A 19,778-nucleotide genomic window follows, 5' to 3' on the forward strand; every position below is an offset into this window, starting at 1 on the left:
GCCAACCTGAAACAGGGTTTCAGGGCTGTGATAAGGACACATGGCCAGAGTGGCAGGGACCCTGGAGACCATGGAATTGCCCAGGTCACCTGCCCAAGACAGTCCCGCCAGCCAGGGCTGCAGTCCTGCTCACACAGGGGCTCCTCCAGGGTCCAGTGTGGGGGGAGTGAGGCCCCTCCCAGCCCGCCCCCTCCTCAGAGACAGCTGCCCAGTTTCCAAAGGACTATTTGCTGAGAGGCCCCCAGGGCTGAAGGGCCAGCACCCTGAGCCCCAGCCAGCTTCCTGCCATCAGGGCCCTTGCCACCTTTGCCGATAATAAACCCTGGGGCAAGCTGAGGCTGGAAAGAGAGACAGAGCAAACCTGAGAACTGCCCTGGACTCCCAGAGCTCCTTCAGCTCCAATAGCCCAGTGGAACCCTGTCATCACACAGCATCTTGCTTTTCTACCAGCCCCCAACAGGTGCAGCTGGTCCCCTCCAGGGGCTCCACTTCTGGAAACTCATTTTGGTTTCCTAGGGCAACTGCAGTAAGTTAGCACAAGTTTGGAGGCTTAGCACAACAGAATTGTATTTTCTCACAGTTCAGGAGGTCAGAAATTTGAAATCAAGATCAGCAGAGCTTTGCTGTCTCTGAGCTTCCAGGGGAGGGTCCATCCTTGCCTCCTTTAGCTTCTGGAGGCCCCTTTGCTTTTGGTGCATCTCTGCCTCCACCTCCATGTGCTCATCTTCTCTCAACCCTGTGTGTGTAAACCTCTCTGTCCTTTCTCTCATAAAGACGCCAGTGGTGCTGCAGGAGCAGCAGACAGGCCCACTGTGGCTCGACCTGAACTCCAGAGACATAGGTTGGATCTTAGCTGTAAGTGACGAGGCCTCGCTGACAGTCTGTAAGGAAGGCCTGATCCGTCAGAGGCCCACTCTGGAATTAAAACTCTGGCTGTAGGAGAAAAACTGAATCAAGTCCACCAAGAAGCTGGGCGGCCAGTGTGGAGGCTGATTCTACAGTACACATATGGATGATGGGCCTTGAGGAAAGACACTGCAGGGATGGAGGGCAGGGGCAGATTTATGGAGGGAGCAAACGTTCAACTTGTCTTGATGAGGGGAGGGACCACGATTACTGACACTTGATGCACCAGGGACAGCTGTAACCTCACCTCTCCCTCCTGCTTCCTTAATATCTCAGGCTCCATCCCAGGTGCTCCCAGCGCCCCGCCCCTCCCTCTGGACACCACACGCTGCATGCTCTGGGAAGGGAGGCTAAGAAAGGGGGAACCAGCCGGAGCTCAGGGAGGCGGCCTGGGCTCCTGCCTCCGCGTCTCCTTGAGGACCCTCCCGATACACGTGCTCATCTCTCACCTGCACCTGAGGCCCAGCTCGTGTGCTTCTAGAGGGAGGAAATTTACTAAGAAATGGATCTGTCCCCACAATTCACCTGAGTCTGGAAACCTTGTCTGGAGTGATGGTCCTCCTGCCGCTCGGCCTCTCTCCTTCTGTCTGTCCCTCCCCCTCCTCCTCTTCTCCCATTGTCTGAGTGTCTCAGGTCCACTTAGACCACCTCTTCTCTATGCACCTTCTCGTCCTCATCCAGGCCAATAGCTTTAAGATTTCACTCAGTCGACAAATGATGTTGTGTACCAAGTGTGTGCCATGCACTGTTCTAGGCACTGCACAGAAAGTAAAGAACCAGTAACTCTGCCTTCATGGAGCTTACACTGTAGTACAGGAGATGGGGAGTGTGCAAACCAATACATATTAGGTCATTGGGTGATGAATGCCACGATAAAGGGAAAAGAGGTGAAGAGAGAGTTATTGGAGTTGGGGGTGGGCAAAACTGCTCTTTTATTAATAGGTCGGTAGAGGTCAGGATGCTCTATGGATGTGACACTTAAGAAGATACTGAATGAAGTGAACTGAATGAAGTGAATGAAGTGAACATATGATGACAACTCCCCAGTTCCTGCCTCTGGAGCTGATCTCTATTAAGACCCAGAATTATGCCCAACTGATTTCTGATCTTTCCCTCTGGATGTCTCAGGACACCTCACATTCACCAAATCCAATCCCACCACTTGAACACCCCACCCCACCCCACACACTGATCCTTCTTCATCTTTCCCATCTCAGTCGATGGTACCACAGATGCTCTTCACAAAATACTCATGAACCCACCCACTCTTCTACTTCTCTAGACTAGCCACCTGGTCCAGATGCATCCATCCCCTTACCCAGATGCCTGCCATAAGCTTCTATTTTCATTCTTTTCTTCAATGTCTGCTTTGGAGCAATTGCAATGCAAATTAAAACTAAGTGGAGTAAATTCAAACTAAGATTCCTTGAAAGCTTCTGTTTGCTCCCTTAGTATGTAACACAAATTCCAAAAGATCAAGCCAAAGCCCTGTGAGCTCAGACCCCTTTCTACCTCTCCTGCCTCCTCACCTCCCTCCCTCCAGCCACTGAGAACTTCTCCCAGTTCCTCTTGGCCATCCCAGGACCCTTCCCCTGACATGTCTACACACCCCTCAACCCTGAACTGAGACCAGAGCGCAGTCTGGCACACGGTAGTACTATGTTCAGTCAATGCTACTCTAAGCCTTAGAGATTCCTGCACCCAGACTTGGTAAGGTCAATGCATACATGCATTTGTGGATGAAAAATGGGTCAGTAGTCAACCTAAAAAAGAAATGGAAATTTTATTGAAGCCAACTTGAGGATTATAATTGGGGAGACAGTCTCTCAGGAAGCTCTGAAAACTATACTAAGGAAGGGGGGAGGACAGTGTGTATATGACTTGGGGAAAGGGGGAGATGCAACCAGTATACAGCTTGGTATAAGGTTACTTCACCTATGAGGAAGAGATATCTTGGTTAATGTTTTTAGTGCTTTCTAAGTATGGGAAGATACAAGAAACTGGGTTCATTGAAAAGTCTCCTTAAATTGTTTAAGTATCTGAGGGTCAGTTCTGCCAGTTTCCCCAGAGCACAAAGTACCTAATCCTGACCTTTTCCATGACTTCCTTTCAGGGTGAACTGTAGGTCAGTGACTGCAGTGGCTAGTAACTTGGTGCTTGTAGAACTGTGTGGTAGGCAACATTTTTTATCACACAATCCCCTCCACTTCCATCTTAATTTCAACCAAGGTTTGGGAGGAATTTTGTCCCTGGGCTTTAGGAGTGCTCATTCCCAGGCTGGACAAGGATAATTGATAAACCACTCAGTCTGCAAGTACTCATCTCGTCTTGGTAACAGTAGCCAAAATCCTTAGGATCACGTGTCCTACTAGTCTGTCAGCTCCGAGAAATATTTCTCTCTTCTTGTTTCTTCTTGTGTCTAGAGTCACACTACTACAATACAATCTGATAGAACTGTATATGAGGTCAAGTGTTTCAAGTCACCTGGTCATCATCATTTTTGTCTAGGCTCAGTGTTACATTTGTTAATGCAAGAAACAATACTCTTGTAAAATGGCAGAACACAAGCAATATATTAATAGCTACTGACGTGAATAAGGTCATAAGTAGGCGGTGTTATAAAAGTTACATGGCTGGTGTAGAAGAACCAAACTGGTCTTGATGGTTCAGGTATCTCTGCTCTTAGGAAGGCTGGTTAACACATACTGCAGACACACACTAGAGGGGATGGAGGAGGCCCAGATGGGCAGAGAAAAGTTTTATGCTGATATGCTTTTTGTCTTGTCTTAAAATATGAGTTTGTTCCGTAAGATTCACCTCCTGGGAGCCCACCCCCATTCACCCCACCCACCCCTGGGTGAAGAACTCATGCTTCCTCCCAGTATAGGAGTGAGGGGCAGCAGGGGGGGTCCTTCCGTCCCCTCCCCCACAGCTCTGCTTGCCTCGGGCCCCTCTGGTCCTGGTGACACCAGGATGCTGGCCTCTGAGGCTTTGTGGCTGAGAGCAGGAGAAGAACAAGGATTGTGGTGTCTTCCTGGCCATGGGTTACTATAAAGGTTCCTGGTCTCAATGCACGTGTGAGCACAGACATGCAGGCACATACACAGGCAAACGCACACACTGGGCATGCATGTGGGCACGCCCCCTTAAATACATTTGTCCGGGGTCTGGCCCTTTAAGAGCTAAGGGGACAGAAAGTCTAGTGTTGGGGGCACAACTGCTAGTTGCCTTGGGCTGGACCATGTCCCCAGGTTCTCAGGAAAGTTGGGAGTAGGGAGACATTGGGAAGGGCTCCCAGAGATGGGCGTTTGGGTGAGAATAAAAATCTGCTCAGTTTTTCTGAGTTCTAAGAAAATATGAGGCAATTCGGGTATGTTGGTTTGTGTTTTTTTCTTTTATATTTGTGTTGAGTTTTAAAAAAGAACATTGTAGATTTAGGAGAAAGGACAGGCTTCTCTCTATGAACAGCAGGATTTGATGGTATCCAGAAATCCCAGAGAATTAAAATATATATATGCGTATTTACATTTATTTAGATCATATGATGGGTGGGTCCCAGAGAAGCAACAGCAGAAAGCAACTAGCACATAGAAACACACGTGTGTACAGCACACACTCAAGAAATGCAGTTTCTTCAACTATAGCAGCAGCAGTACCCATCCACCCAACAAAAATTTGGAAAGAAACTTTCCATACAAAATATAGTCTTCCCATAATTTTCGCCCTTGAGACAAAAAGCAGAAAATACAGAAAAGATGAGAGTGGAAAGAGAAGGCAGCTAAAAAGGTAAACAAAGAGACAGAGCAGAAGGAGGGAAGGAAATGGAAAGGGAGGGAGATGAATGGGGAAGGATGTGAGAGGGGAGAGAGCGAACCAGGAAAAGAACATCAGAGCTCAGTGAAGAAACTGCAAGTGAGAAGAGAAATCGGGAGCCCCGGGGCCCATCCTCAGTCCCTGCAAAGCCTCCGAGGCCATGTACAGCAGGTCAGCCAAGTAAATTAGCAGGTTAGTGGCTGTCAAGACAGCCACAGTCCAACATTCATCCCAGACGCACATAGAGCAGGTGAGGTTTTTTTTTTTTCCTCTTTTTTATCACGTCAGCTCACATCACTGTACCACAGGGGCAGCCCACCCAACTTCTCATCAAAGGGGCCAAGTGAGCAGAGGACAGAGCGCTGGTAGAGAGGAGGATGGAGACATGGTCTCCCTCTACAGTAAAGGATAGTAGACAGGTATCCGTGTTTCATTGTTGTCTTCACGCCACAGGGCGGACATCATCCCCAGGTAGAAGAAGATGGAGCATAGGATCGTTTGTTTTACCATGGCAGACGTGTACTGGAAATCGCTGTTGGAGTTGATAGTGGTGCTTAAAAATAAAGCCAAAATGACATAGAGCAGGAAGATCACCAGCCTTTCCAGCTTGCCTGGATCAGAAGGCAGAAAGCAGGATGTATCACCAGTCAGGGCACAGGTCCAGGCCACTTCGATGGCGTAAAGCACAGAACTGATGAAGGAGCAGGCAGTGGCGGTGATGGCTTGGCTCCAGGTGTGGCTCTGAGGCAAGAACCGAACATAGTTGGTGGCGAAAATAATGGAGGCAAAGAGACAGAATTGGGTGAAATAGAAGGCATAGTGGCAGAGAAGATCATAGCAGGTCAAGGGGAAGTGGGATTGGAGGCCACACAACTCCACCATGAAGACGGTGAGGGTCCCACTGAAGCAGATGCACCACAGAAACACAGACCAGTTAACTGTGCACTCACTCCGAGTGTCCATGCTGGCCACCAGCAAGCAGGGCGCGCAGGTGGAGAGCAGCTGCCCCAAGTGGAGGAAGAAGCCCAAAGCGGTCCTGGAGCTCAGGCCTGAGAACGTCCTCATGGTGACGGAGACGGTCAGGCAGGTCACTGGCACTGGTGTTGTAACCTTACTGGTTTTAAAACCAAAGGCTTGTGAATAATTAAAAAACAGCTCCAGGTTTTGATGGACTGGTTCAGTTTCACTCTGCCTTTTTAGTTCTGCTTCTGTTTTTCTTTTTCCAAAAAGATACAACCACCAATCCTAACAATATAAGGATTACACTCACAGTCTCACTCCAGCAAGATGGTTTCTGGTTCCTGGTTACTGTCAAGTCTTCAAAAAAAAACCAAGTGCATCACACCCCCAGCGTGCAGCCTGCAGCCGTTTCTTGCTCCCCTCCATGTAAGTTCCCCCGGCTGAGCCTTGCCGTGTTCAGAGTTGATTCTTCTGAGCCGTAAAACACCTTCTCCCCTGGTGGCCGGCTTCCTTAAGATAAAGCTACTTTTCTTCTACCCAACGCTTGTCTCTCTGTATTGGCTTCTTAAGCAACGAGCAGTCGAGACTAGCTGGGGGACAAGGCTGTGCATCCAGGCAGCAGTCAGGACCCCTAGGCTTGGCCCCTCCACATCTTTCTGGGGCGAGGAGCGGGGTGAGGCTGAGAAGGTTGGGGAGGATCTATAGGTATTTTCAAGCAGATGCAGAACTTGCTAGTTTTAGGAAATTGCCTGTCCCTCCCCACTCCTTGCTCACAGCCTGCTTTCACTTTCTGTTGAGAGAAGGAAACTGGCCGCTGAAGGAGCAGCCGAGCTCTTGACTGAGTGAGTAGACGGTGTGCACCCTGGGCGCCCCCCATTCCCACCCATTTGGGCATAATCTTTGCCCTTTGGGACTTTGGGATCAACTTGGACACTGCAGGAGTGGGACGTGGCTTGCTTGGGATTCTGTACGAGTCTCTCCGAGGGAGAATTGCTTTGTCTGAATTCTGTTCTGGGGGAGCAAGTGAAGTGCCTTCCAGAACTTCACAGGGAGGGATCTTGGCAGGTTGGCAAAACCAGACTATGACCCTGTAACCAAGAAAAAAGTGGTTTTTTAAATTATAAGTCAGACTGGCCCATGTATGTTTTCAATTCTGAAGAACGGTGGCACCTGAATGTGTCTCTAAATTCCTTCGCTATTTTGCAGTTAGAACTGACTTGACCATGATCTGGTAAGTGGGAGGAAATTCCATGTGCAGGCCTCCTTGTTTCTTATACTAAGGATTCTTCCAACAAGGGCCCTAAATTAACGATACAAGAGGCTGGGGCTGCCCCGGGGTCTTTCCCTGCACACCATCCCCCCACCAGTCTCTGGAAAGAGGAGGAGTTCTAGTGTGGGGGCAGGGCAGAGCCTGAGTGTCCCCCAGCAGGAGAAAGAAAGGGGGTCTGAAGTAGTCTTTCCCTTTAAGACCCCACAAGGCACTGAGTTTGCCTGGAGTGTGTCTCCTATCAGGGAGAGGCAGGGAGGGGATGGATTTTCACTAAGATGCCTCCCTACAGGAGGTTTGAGGACAGCCAATAGGCTATTATTATTCTTATACTCTGTTTTCCACCTCAGACCTGCTAAACCGGTCAACTGCCAACCTTCTACATGGAGATGATCCACAAAAATAGTGGAAATGTTCATTAGGATTTTTTTCAAACCATCACCCAATATGGGCTGATGCGCAGGTTTGGGTGATAATTTTTTGGAGACCTTATGAGGGGTCATCTGTCCCTCCACACCCTCCCTGGGATGCCCTGAAAGATTCCACATCAGCATTAGACACAGCATCCTTGTTCATTTCCAACCCCTTCTTCCCTGGCTTGGAAGCTGCTAACCAGTTTCCCATGCCAGGTAAATCCTCACTCAGGTAGGAGTACTCCTAGATCTTTCCAGACTCCCACTTGGGAGGCAGCTTTGGAGCTTAAGAGACAGATATGATGTTAATTTATTCTGTGGTTCCCCCATGACACTATACCTTGGAGTCATGCTGGGCTGGGGTCTCCCTTCCCAAAGGGAACAGTCACACGCTGAGGCAAGTTGGGGGAGGGGATTCACAACAGTCCCACTTTCCAGGTCATCCTGTCCCTACGGCCTTGCTCTCACCCCATGCCTCCTCCCTGTTCACCCCTGGAGCTGCCTTCCTCCCGGTGGGGCTGTGTCCCTCAGATGGCAGCTCCTCCTAGTGATGCTGCGGGGAGGAGAGGCCAGGACATGGGAGTCTTCAGGTTGCTGTAGAAGGAGGCTGTGGCCCTGAAGGTGGGTCCTGGGTCCCAGAGCCCTGAGCTTTGGTCCTGGGCTCCCACTCACAGGCCTGGATGACCTGCGAGGCTATAGAACATAGTGTTCAAACCCGTGGCTTTTTTATTTTTATCCGGGATTTCCACTCCTACCCTTTCAAACTAGGGAAGGCACTTGACTCCTGGAGCCTTAGTTTTCCCTTCTGTAAAATGGGGTTAGCAGGACAATCCACAATCCTTTTTCTGAAACCCTTGGGGTCAGATTACTACAGAATCAGAATTTTTCAGCACCAATCATGTAACTTGATGCATCTTCTCTATTGGACCTAACACCCCACTGGAGTCTAATGCACCTTTTGAGCAAAGACATAAGTGTTTCTGTAACCACACTTTTGAACATTCACACTAAGTAAAATAAACAAAGACTATAAATTGTCTCATGTCTGTTAGGTGAAAATTTGTTACCAAACAGCTTTTTAAAAAAATCTTTTTCAGTTTCTAGTAAATTGAAGATTTATGATCGTAGAAAAGGACCACATTACCTTGTATCCCTGTAGATAATGGCACAAAGCTTAAAAAGTGTGCACGGCTTTGTGGCTAGACCCAACCCATCTGTGAGATAAGACGAATCTCCTGGCAAGGCCAAGGCTGATGCGTGGGGAGAATAACTGCAGAGCAGCTGTGCTGTTACCAGGTGTCTGGTCATTGGTTCAAACTCCATGGATCCTGAGCCTTTTCTAGACATCTGACTCAATCCACCTCTGGAGCTGGATCATTCTCTGGGTGGTCCCCAGTGAAGACCACTACCTTACCAGTGACCATGAGCTGCCTGACCGTCATAACACCATTCCACCAGGTGGATATCCCCAGACCTTGGACACCATGTTCCACTTCCTCTGCCTGCTGCAACTGTTCTCCACCACTGTGGCCTTCTCGCTGGTGGCCAGCATGGGCACTGGGAAGTGGGGACATAGGTAACTGGCCCGTGGCCATCTGGTGCTTCTGTTTTGCCACGACTCTCGTCATCTTCATTGTTGAGTTATGTAAGCTCCGGTCCTGCCTTCCTGTCTCTGGTATCACTTCCTCGACACCTACACCTGCTACACCACCCTCCTCTGCCTCTCAACCTGCATCATCTACTCCATCACCTACGTCCAGTTCCTGCCTTATGTCCCTTATCAGGACCGGGCTACTGCTGCTACTGCTTTTTCCTGTCTCGCATCTCTGCTGTATATCATAGATGTGGCCTGGACGTGGGTCTGCTATCTGTTCAAGGAGATTTCCAGCTACATGCACACTGTGCCAGGCCTGCTGAAGGTGCTGGACAACTTCATGGCCTGTATCACCTTCGCCTGACTCAGCAACACCTCCCTGTACCTGCACCAGTCGGCCCTGGAGTGGTGCGTGGCCGTTACTCCGTCTGCTTCATCCCAGCAGCCTTGGCCACGCTGCTGAAGCTGGATGACTGGGAGGACACCTACCCATCCCCTCCCCATCTTCCAGGTTGTGATGACCCTGCTCTCCTTTTCTACATTCTAATGTCCTTTTCTACATTAGTGCTCTCGTCCTCTGGCTGCTCTATCTGTTCAGTGAGGAGTTTGATGGGCAGCCTCACTGGTCCAGCGAGGAAGACTGCATTGATGACTTCCCCTGCAGTATGTACATCTGAGACCAGCGACTGGCTGTGGCCATCCTGACTGCCATCAACCTGCTGATTTATGTGGTTGACCTGCTGTACTGGGCCCACCAGCTTTCTGTAGGGACTGAAGATCCAGTGTCCAGGGCTCCAGACTCTGTTTGGTCCCATTCAGTATCTTTACAGAGTTTGGACATCCTCTGATGCCCTCTTCCTGGCTCCCTCTCTCCCTCCTCACATCCTTGTCCTTTCATTTCGCTCTCTTTTCTGTTTCCTTCTCTCCTTCTGCTCTGTCTCCTTCCTGTTTTCTTTGGTTGCCCATATCCTGTTTTGTCTCTTTCTCCTCTCATCTTTTTTTACTTTTCTGCTTTTTGCCCCTTTTCTGGTCATCCTTGGTTTTCTCGTCTCCTGTGTCCTGACCCCCTCTCCCCATTTTTCTTCTTCTGATCCATCAGGACCTGAGACTCCTTCCTTCTCTGCCCACCGCCCCCTCCCACCTACTAAGGTGCTGACTCCACAGCACACAGCCCTCTGTGCAGCTGTTCACACCCTGGGCCTCTGGAGGGGCCTCTTTGCCAAAGTGTGTCTGTCCCCTGGCAGTGCCTTAGTTGTATATGCATCTGGGGGTGGGAGTGGGTAGCTAGTCATCAGGCCCCCTTTCTCCCAGTGGAGGGGGATGTGTAGGCTACATCCCCATTACGTTGAAAAAATTCTCTAGAGGTCAATAATTTCCAGTGGGCAAGAGTCTTGAAGCAGAGATCCTGGATCCCTGGGCCCCACCTGGTGCTAAGTCCCACCTGAGATTGGCTCCAGGATTTTTGCAGGCTCACTGAACACCCGCTGCCTAGAGGGCATTTTAGAGGAAGTCAGGGGTGAATGCCTTCAATCCCAACTGCTGTCTGGGGAACTAAAAAAAGGAGCTGGGAGGACTGTATGGTCTTGAAGACACCAGTCTGCAGTGTTTGTGAGGGGCAGTGATGTGGCCCGCTTGCCTCAGTGATAAAACAGCATTTGATCACTGTAGGGACAGGGGCACGGCCACCACCAGCCTTAAAGTGATGTTAGCCTGGGTGTTTTATTTATTTATTTACTTTTACTATCTTCTGTTTAGGACAGCAAAAATTACTGAGTGACCCTGTTTTGGGGTCTCTTTGATTAAAGACATTTTTTATCTTGGTTTCTTTTTTTAAGGTGCCTTTTTATTGTTGTAAAAGTCACATAGCATGAAACATGTGACTTTAACCATATTTAACTGTACAGTTCAGTGGCCCTAAGTGCATTCACATTGTGCAACTCTCATGATCATCTCTCTCCCAAATTTTTCACCTTCTTAAACTGAAACTCTCCCCTTTAAGCACTAACTCCCATCTGCCTCCTCATGCCCCTGCTCCTGGCATCTACAATGCATTTTCTGACTATGAATTTGACTCTTCTAGGTACCATGTATGAGTGGAATAAAATAGTATTTGTCTGCACCTATTGTATATTGGAAGGCATTTTTAAAGTTAATACGTGTGAGTGACCTTATTCTTAAAGAGGAAGTTTCTTTTCAAATTTTCTTGGGCAGGTGGTTGGGGATGGGGTGGGGGTTACTGGTCCCATTGTCCAAGGAATTACATTTCTTGAGTGTGAGAGGACACACTCATGTGTGTGTGTTTCTGTGTGCCAGTTGCTTTTTGTTGCTGCCTCTTGATTCTCTGGGACTCAGACACAATGTAATCTAAATCAATGTACATAATTTTAAAAAATTTCTGGGGCTTCTGGTTCCTATTAGTTCCTGCTGTCAATCAGAGAAGACTGTTCAACATTCGTTCAGTCATCCACATTTATAATGTCCTTTTCAATCTCAATCCAAAGATGAAAGAAAAGAAACAAACAAAAACCCAAAACAAAGTCCACATATTTTAATTGCCCCAATATACCTGGCACTCAGAAGAGTCCTAGTCAATTTCCACCCTCACCCAAACCTAGGTTTCTGGGATCCCCTTCCACTGACTCCCCAATCACACCTGGACCAAAGCCTGGGGGTGCGGCCCAGCCTATGATGCAAGATGTTGGACCCCACCCCAATGCCAACATCCTGTGCTCCTAACTCTCAAAGGGGCCATGACAGCCCCTGGATGCCTCTCTAGAAAGGTGTGTACTTGTATGCAAGCTCAGTGCACATGTGTGTGTACATGTGTACATGCCCACTGCTCCCCTGCATTGAGACCAGCAGCTCTTTACAGTAACTGGTGGCTGTGAAGGCCCCACAAGTCTCCCAGTCTCAACCACAGAGCCTCAGAGTCCAGCATCCTAGGGTCACCAGGGCCAGGGGTGCCAGAGAAGCAGAGCTGTGGGGGAGGGGAGGGGAAGGACCCCCACTGCTGCCCCTCACTCCTGTACTGGGATGAAGCTTGTGATCTTCACCCAGGGGCAGGTTGGAGAGAGGGAAAGGGCCCCCAGGAGGTGGTCCTCATGGAAGGAAAATCTTAAGAAACAATGGAATTAAATTCCTATTTTAAGACAAGACAGGAAAAATTTAAATATAACATTTTTTGTCTGTCTATTTCAGCCTCCCTCTCCTCTAGGATTCATATGTATTCATCTGCATTGTGCCTTAACCAGACCTCTTCAAGGGAAAAAATACCCATTCCACCAAAAGGATGACATTTTCTAGAGGAAGGCCTTGTAATGCCTTAGAAGACAGCACTGCTAACTTACTTAGGACCTGATTAATGTCTCTAGCTGTATTGCTTGTGCTCTGTTTATTTTAAAGATTCATGCCTTGTTTCTTGTATTAACAGATCTATGATTAAGTCTGTGATGAGAAATAATGGTAACTAGGCCTCTTGAAATGATTCATATAATATGTATAGTTTTATAAGATCCATGATTGTAATGCAGTGACTGTTCCCAATATGGCTCAGTGGTAAAAAAAAAACCTGCCTACCAATACAGGAGACTCAGGTTTGATCCCTGGGTCTAGAAGACGCCCTGGAGAAGAAAATGACAATCCACTCTGGTATTCTTGCCTGGGTAACCCCAGGGACAGAGGAGGCTGATGGGCTATAGTCCACTGGGTCTCAAAGAGTCAGAGATGACTTATCGACTAAACAACAACGACTACAGATATGGGAAGAAGCAGCAGGAGGGAACCATTTCCTCAGGGCTTGGGCCCAGACCACCTTTACCTCCTCATCAAGTCCGATGACTAAGATTTCATTCATCAGTAAATATTCTTGTTCACCAAGTGTGTGTTCCAGGCGCTATTCTAGACTGGACAGAGAGCAGAGAACAGAACCAAGAGTTCTGCCCTCATGGAGCTTGCACTCTAGTACAGGAGATGTGCACATCAATACATAACATCAAGCCCATGGGTGATAAATGCCACGATAAAGGGAACACAGGTGAGAAGAGTTATTGGAGTGTGTACGGTGGGAGGAGGGGCAAGGCTGCTATTTTAGGTGGGTGGAGGTCAGGCTGCTCCATGGATATGACATTTAAGAAGATACTGAAGGAAGTGAATAGGCCATGTGATGACAACTCCCCAATTCCTACCTCCAGAGCTGATCTCTTTTGGGACCCAGAGTCATACCCTACTGCCTCCTGATCTCTCCCTCTGGATGTCTCAGGACACATCACACTCAACGTGTCCAGTCCCACCTCTCAAACCCCTCAGCCCCCAACACACACTGATCCTTCCTCATCATTCCCATCTTAGTCAATGGCACCACCTTCCCAGATGCTCTTCTCAAAATGCGTGTGAATCCATCTAGTCTTCTTCATCTCTAGACCGTCTCGTCCAGATCCATCCATCCCTTCACCTGCTCTCCTGCCATAAGCTTCTAGATGCTTCCTGTAGTTCCTTCAGTTCATTTCAGTCCCTCAGTCATATCTGACTCTTTGCAACCACATGGACTGCAGCACACCAGGCTTCCCTGTCCATCACCAACTCCTGGAGCCTGCTCAAACTCATGTCCATCACATCGCTGATGCCATCCATCCACCTTATCCTCTGTTGTCCACTTCTCCTCCTGCCTTCAATGTTTCCCAGCATCAGGGTCTTTTCCAATGAGTCAGTTCTTTGCATCAGGTGGCCAAAGTATTAGAGCTTCAGCTTTAGCATCAGTCTTTCCAATGAATATTTGGGACTGATTTCCTTTAGGATTGACTGGTTTGATTTCCTTGCAGTTCAAGTAACTCTCAAGAATCTTGTCCAACACCACAGCTCAAAAGCATCAATTCTTTGGTGCCCAGCTTTCTTTATAGTCCAACTCTCACATCCATACATAACTACTGGAAAAACGATAGCTTTGACTAGACGGACCTTTGTTGGCATAGTAATGTCTCTGCTTTCTAATATGCTGTCTAGGTTGGTCATTTCCATCTTTTCCCACAAAGACTGGTTTGGAGTAAAGTCAAAGTAAGATATTTTGAAGGTTTCTGTTTGCTCTCTTAGGATGGAAAACAGATTCCAAAACATCACCTCCAAAACCCTGCATGTTCAGACCCCTTTCTACCTCTCCAGCCTCCTCACCTCCCTCCCTCCAACCATTGACAACTGCTCCCAATTCCTCTCAGTCATCTCAGAGCCTTTCACCTTACCTGTCTACACACCAGACCCCAGCCCTGAACATGGTGGTCCTGTGTCACTCTAAGCCTCAGTTTGCTCACCCAGAAAATGGAGATAATAGCTCCTACTTTTAGTCTTAAAGGTTGTTAACTGCACCTTGAAGAGAACATCTCTGGCCACTTAAGCAGAGAATAACTGTACTAGAAGGATGCAGGATAGCTTGGAGAATCATAGGGAGGGACCAGCCTGTCCACAAGCTGAGACCAGGAAGGAGGGGTGCTGGGCAGCCAGGTCACAGCTAAGGGCAGCAGGTCCAGGCACCATGGCCATTGGAAGCACACACTGGACGCTCCTGCAGGCCCCACAGAAGGAATTCTGATCTGTCTTTGTTTCTGTGTATCCCCTGTTCTTGTGTGTCCAGGCCCCACTTGTGGGGCAGGTCCAATATTTATCTGGCCTTTTCTGTCTTATTGAGGGTCAGGCCCAGTCTCACCCCAGGTCACACAAATGATGGGATTGTCCTCAAATATGGCGATGAGTTCATGACCTCAGTGGTTCCCCTCCATGGAGATGTCCATCACACAAGACCAAGGGTTGTTAGGAGGATTAAATGGGACAAAACATGCCTCAGTGATTGTCAAAAATTTACCCAAAAGGCAAAAGGGATGAATGTTTCCCAGCTGGTAGGTCCAGGCTACAGTTTGAGCTGTAAGCACTTGTTATATTCATTTAAGAAACACTTGGCATGGGCCAACAGGGTAGTTATGGACATAAAAGTTTTAAGAGGTGTCACACACAGCACTCACTGCAGGTCAAGCCCTGCTCTGGATTCATTTGTTCCTCCCAGCAACCCATGAGCTATGCACAATGTGTCCCCATTTTTACAAGCACACAGAGGGTAACTAGCCCAAGATCACACAAGTAGGAAGTGTCAGAGCTAGGATTTGAACCCAGTCATGTGGGTACAGGACCTTAAACTCTGATTGGCATTGATTTGTACCTTATATTCCAGAAAGATAAAGCAGCCAATATTTTTTGAACACCAACAGTCTGACAAGGTGTCTTATTACCTCTATTTCATTTCATCTTCAGGGATATTATTACTGTCATCCCCATTTAACAGATGATGAAACTGAAGCTCAGAGAGTACATTATGTTTTTAGCTCAGAGTCACAAAGTTACTCCCTAACAGAGACTGGATTTGAACACAGATCTGTCTCCCCCAAAGCTCAGCAGGTAAAAGAACCTCAGGAAATGCTGAGCCCCTTCCCTCTTCTCTCAGATCCAGGAACAAATCACACAGACAAGGGCCACATGGATTGGCCGTCTGCACTGGCACCCAAGGGAGATAACCAGGTGCCTGAGACCGCAGGAGGGAATGGCCCCAAATCTCCCCACTCAGAGGAGGACTGAGGAAGGGCAATCCCTGATTTTTTCAAGAAACTGGTCCAGGACCACAGAATGGAAACATCTGTGCCCCAGGCTCTGTTCTGGATGCGGCTCAGGCCACAGTCCAGAGGGCGTCAGCTGGAGTCACCGTGTGCAGAGGAGGCTCTGGCCAGCTGAGGAGGGAGCCTCTGGCCACCGCCCCAGGGGACAGGGAGCCCAGGCCAGGCAGGGAGCAAGGGAAGGGGGCTGAAGCTTGGGCACCGGGCAAATAGGGGATCATCTCCATCAACTGTGTGTGCTAAAGGGCTGGGGGAGGCCCTAGACACCAAGTAGGTGGGTTTGGGGGCCACAGCTCCCCCTCCCCATCCAAGCTGATTGGGTGGCATCACCAACACGATGAACATGAGCTTGAGCAAGTTCCGGGAGTTGGTGATGGACAGGAAAGCCTGACGTTCCGCAGTCCATGGGGTTGCAAAGAGTCAGACCCTTGAACCCAAGGCGCCTCCCTTCTCTCTGCCTTTGGAGACAGGCCTGTGTGGGCATCTCTCAGCTCCTCCCCCAGCCTGTCTGCTTTGGAGTCAGAGCAGATGTGACTGTGAATCCAGTCGTGGGCCCCACATCTGCCTCTCTCTTCACTCTGGGCTTTTGTTTCATCTTCCCCTGCTATGGTCAGCCCTCTATATGCCCAGCAGAAAGGAATTTCCTTTTCCTAAAGGAAACACGAGTTTCCTAAACAGGGCAAGAGCATTCGGGCTGCTGGGCTGGACTCTGAAGAAGTGGAAAGTCAAGAATGTGCGTGAACAAGGGAGTCTGAGAGACCTCAGACTGTGGGGGCGCCTGGAAGCAGTTTGTGTTTTTGACAAGAATCACTGGAGAGTTGGACCACTAGGAAGTGACTGAGGAAACTCAGGTTGTGAAAGAGAAACACGTTCACCACCAAGCAGAGGTCATTGGGAAAGAGGGCCTGTATAATCAGGAGGGATGTGATGAATAAACAGGACCCAGCAGCCAAGAGGGAATAAGAGGGAATAAGCAGAGAGGGTGGACAGAGGGGATGGAGCCGGCTTCCATCTCCACGTCTGATTCTCAAGACTGGCAAGTCCAGGGGCCCCGAGAAGAGGGGGGCTGGGAGGGACCAGGGGTCTCTGGCACCCCTCCCCCATCAAGCAGATGAGGAAAGGGACTCAGCAGCAGCGAGTGCCCTCCTCGGGGACGGGGCAGGTTTGTGCAGAACTAGCGTTGATGGGGCAGAATCCCAGCCTGGAGGATGCTGCTCCCACATGTCACAAGCAGCGTAGGGCTATGGACAGACAACCAGCCTGGGGACAGGACACCTGGGTCCTGACTCTGACTCTGCCACACACAGGGTGACTCTGGACACGTCCTGCCCCTCCCTAGGGTCCAGCTGCTCCTACTCTATGACCAGACTACGTTTATCTCATTCAGTCGTGTCCAGCTCTTTGTGACCCCATGTACTGCAGACCACCACGCTCCTCTGTCCATGTGATTTCCCAGGCAAGAATACTGGAGTGGGTTGACATTCTCTTCTCCAGGGAATCTTCCCAATCCAGGGTTCAAACCCAGGTTTCCTGAACTGTAGGAGGATTCTTTACGATCTGAGCCACCAGGGAAGCCCCTATGACGAGAAGTTTGAACTAAATACAGGATGATTACACTTTCTTTTGAGCGTCACAGTGAGGGGACTGAAGTAGCCTTGGAATTGTGACAAATGGCCCTTAACCTCTCAGCAGGAGGAATTGAGAGCCGTCCCCATGAACCATGAGGCTTGGACACCGAGCCCCTCAGGTGAGCCACCCTGGACAATTCTTTTACTAAAGCCCAGAGACATTTCCATCCTCCTGGGAAATGAAGTCCCAGGGTTGTGTTCAATTTGACTTAGAAAAATATAAGAATATGAGGTTCCTGCACTGAGACTTGAGGAGGCCAACACATACTTGCTTTTGTGGATGAAAAACTAACCAATAGTCAAGTTAAGAAAGAATTGGAAACTTTATTGGAACCAACCTGAGAAGTGTAACTGGGGAGACAGTCTCTCAAGAAGCTCTGAGAACTGTTTCAAGGAGGTTAAGATTGGAGGTCAGTATGTGTGTGATTTGGGGGAAGGACAGGAAATCAACCCATGTCTTGGTAGAAGGTTCCTTCACTCAGGAAGAACAGATATCATGGCTCATGCTTTTAGTGCTTCCTAAGCATGGACAGATGCAAGAAACTGGGTTCATAGAAAAGTCTCCTGAAAATATCAAAGCATCTGAGGGCAGGTTCTGCCAGTTTTCTCAGAGTACAAAGTACAATCCTAACCTTTTCCATGACTTTCTCTCAGAGTGGATTGCAGGTCAGTGAATTTTAGCAGCTAGTGACTTGATTCTTGTAGAACTGGGTGGTGGGCAACATTCATTATCACACAATATATTTGTTTCCATGTTAATTTCAATCAAGGTTTGGGAGGACTTTTCCCAGGTCAGGTGAGAATTTCACTGATAGGCCACTCAATGTGCAATTATTCATCTAGTCCTGGTAACAGTAGCCAAAATCCTCTGGACCAACAGTCTTACTTGTCTGTCAGGCTCTTGGAAATGGTTCCCTCCTATTGCTTCTTCCCATATCTCAAGTCACCTTATTACGATCATGGTTCTTATAAAACTGTATATTAGGTCACCTGGTCATTACTGTTTTTATCAGAGGCTCAATGACACATTTGTTAGTGCAAGAAACAATATTCCTGTAAAACAGCAGACTATAAGTGATATAGCTAGTGACATTAACAAGGTCATAGGTAGGCAGTGCCATATAAAGTCACAAGGCTGGGGTTAGAACAAAAATTGATGTTTACAATGGGTCAGGTATTTCTGCCCTTAGGTAGGTCTGGTTAGCACATACTGCAGACGCACACTGCACACCTCAGGGGAGGGAGAAAGTCAAAACAGGCAGAGAAAAACTTTGTTTTTCTTGTCTTTCCTTAAAATATGAATTTTATTTCATTGCTTATTAAGATTTGCCTGTCATGGGAACCACCTCCTAGAGCCTTCCCCATTTACCTCACCCGCCCCCGGTAAAGATCACATGCTTCCTCCCAGTACAGGAGTGAGGGGCAGCAGTGGGGGTCCTTCCCTGTCCCTCCCCCATAGGTCTGATGCCTGGGGCCCCTCTGGTTCTGTGACACCAGGATGCTGGGCTCTGAGGTTTTGCAGCAGAGAGCAGGAGACTAAGGACAATATTGGTGGCTTCCCGGCCACCAGTTATTATAAAGGGTGCTGGTCCAAATGCACCTGTGAGCACAGACATACAGGCACATACACAGGCAAACACACACGCTGGGCATGCAGGCAGGGACACACCTTTAAATACAGTCAACCGGGCTCTGGTCCTTTAAGAGCTAAGGGGACAGAAAGTCTAGTGCTGGGGACACAACTGCTAGTTGTCTTGGGCAGGACCATGCCCCCAGGTCCTGGGGGAAGGCAGGAGTGTGGAGACATTGGGAAGGGCTCCCAGAGCCCATCCCAGAGATGGGGGCTTGGGTGAGAGTAAAAATCTGCTCCATCCTTCTGAGCTCTGAGAAAATTTGGGGCAGTTAGCATATGTCAGGTTTGTGGGTTTTTTCTTTTATATTTGTATTGAGGTTAAAAAAGAACATTACAGTTGTAGGAGAAAGGTCGAGCCTTCACCTATGATTGATAACAGGGTTCAGTGGTATCCAGAAATTCCAGAGAATTAAAAAATCCATGTTTATTTACATTTATTTAGATAATATTATGTGTGGGTCCTGGAGAAGCAGGAAGCAGCATCAGAAAACAACTGACACATAAACACACGTTTGTGCAGCACAAACTCAAGCAATACAGTTTCCTCGACTACGGGATCAGCAATACCCACCCATCCAACACCACCCATTAACAAAGCTTTGAAAAGTAACTTTCCATGCAAAAATATAGTCACCCAGTAATTTTTGTCCTTGAGACAATAAAATTTAAAGAAAAATATAACACCCAGGCTAACACTCACCTTCTCAATCCAGCAAGGCAGCCCAGGGGTTAATGTAAAGTCTCCCCAAATAGAAGCCCAGCGCACCCCTGGCACACAGCCTGCAGCCGTTTCAGCTTCCCTCCTTGTATAAATCCTGGCTGAGCCTTGCTGTGTTGGGAGTTGATTCTTCTGAGCAGTAAAACACCTTCTCTCCTTGGTTGCCAGCTTCCTTAAGATAAAGCTACTTTTTTTAAAC

The 19,778-nt window shown here is 48.5% G+C and overlaps 2 protein-coding genes and 1 pseudogene across 3 annotated transcripts in view; 2 read left to right on the forward strand and 1 right to left on the reverse strand.

The window, feature by feature from the left end:
- Nucleotides 1–4,281: 4,281 nt before the first annotated feature.
- LOC122455131 (myeloid-associated differentiation marker-like) lies at nucleotides 4,282–19,747 on the reverse strand. 2 transcript variants are annotated; one of them, XM_043490033.1, is made up of 3 exons: nucleotides 16,425–16,435; nucleotides 7,530–7,534; nucleotides 4,282–6,767 (listed from the first exon to the last, which is right to left on the reverse strand). In XM_043490033.1, the coding sequence occupies exon 3, from the start codon at nucleotides 5,782–5,784 to the stop codon at nucleotides 5,116–5,118; it is 669 nt and encodes a 222-aa protein (XP_043345968.1). In that variant the 5' UTR covers nucleotides 5,785–6,767; nucleotides 7,530–7,534; nucleotides 16,425–16,435; the 3' UTR covers nucleotides 4,282–5,115. The 2 variants fall into 2 exon arrangements, with proteins under 2 accessions (XP_043345968.1, XP_043345967.1); XM_043490032.1 differs by lacking the exons at nucleotides 7,530–7,534; nucleotides 16,425–16,435 and adding an exon at nucleotides 19,562–19,747.
- LOC122455130 (myeloid-associated differentiation marker-like) overlaps nucleotides 6,497–19,778 on the forward strand; it is a 74,453-nt gene continuing 61,171 nt past the window's right edge. Inside the window, exon 1 of the mRNA XM_043490031.1 lies at nucleotides 6,497–6,521. The gene's annotated coding sequence lies outside the window, so the exon portion shown is untranslated. The remainder of the gene's footprint in view (nucleotides 6,522–19,778) is intronic.
- Nucleotides 7,355–9,881, forward strand: LOC122455129 (annotated as a pseudogene).

The sequence above is a fragment of the Cervus canadensis genome, chromosome 17, assembly GCF_019320065.1.
Source record: "Cervus canadensis isolate Bull #8, Minnesota chromosome 17, ASM1932006v1, whole genome shotgun sequence".
In the NCBI taxonomy this organism is placed as follows: Eukaryota; Metazoa; Chordata; class Mammalia; order Artiodactyla; family Cervidae; genus Cervus; species Cervus canadensis.

Excerpts from the sequence above, each read along its gene's own strand:
- LOC122455131 (XM_043490032.1), bottom strand. The coding sequence starts at position 5,784 with ATGAGGACGTTCTCAGGCCTGAGCTCCAGGACCGCTTTGGGCTTCTTC.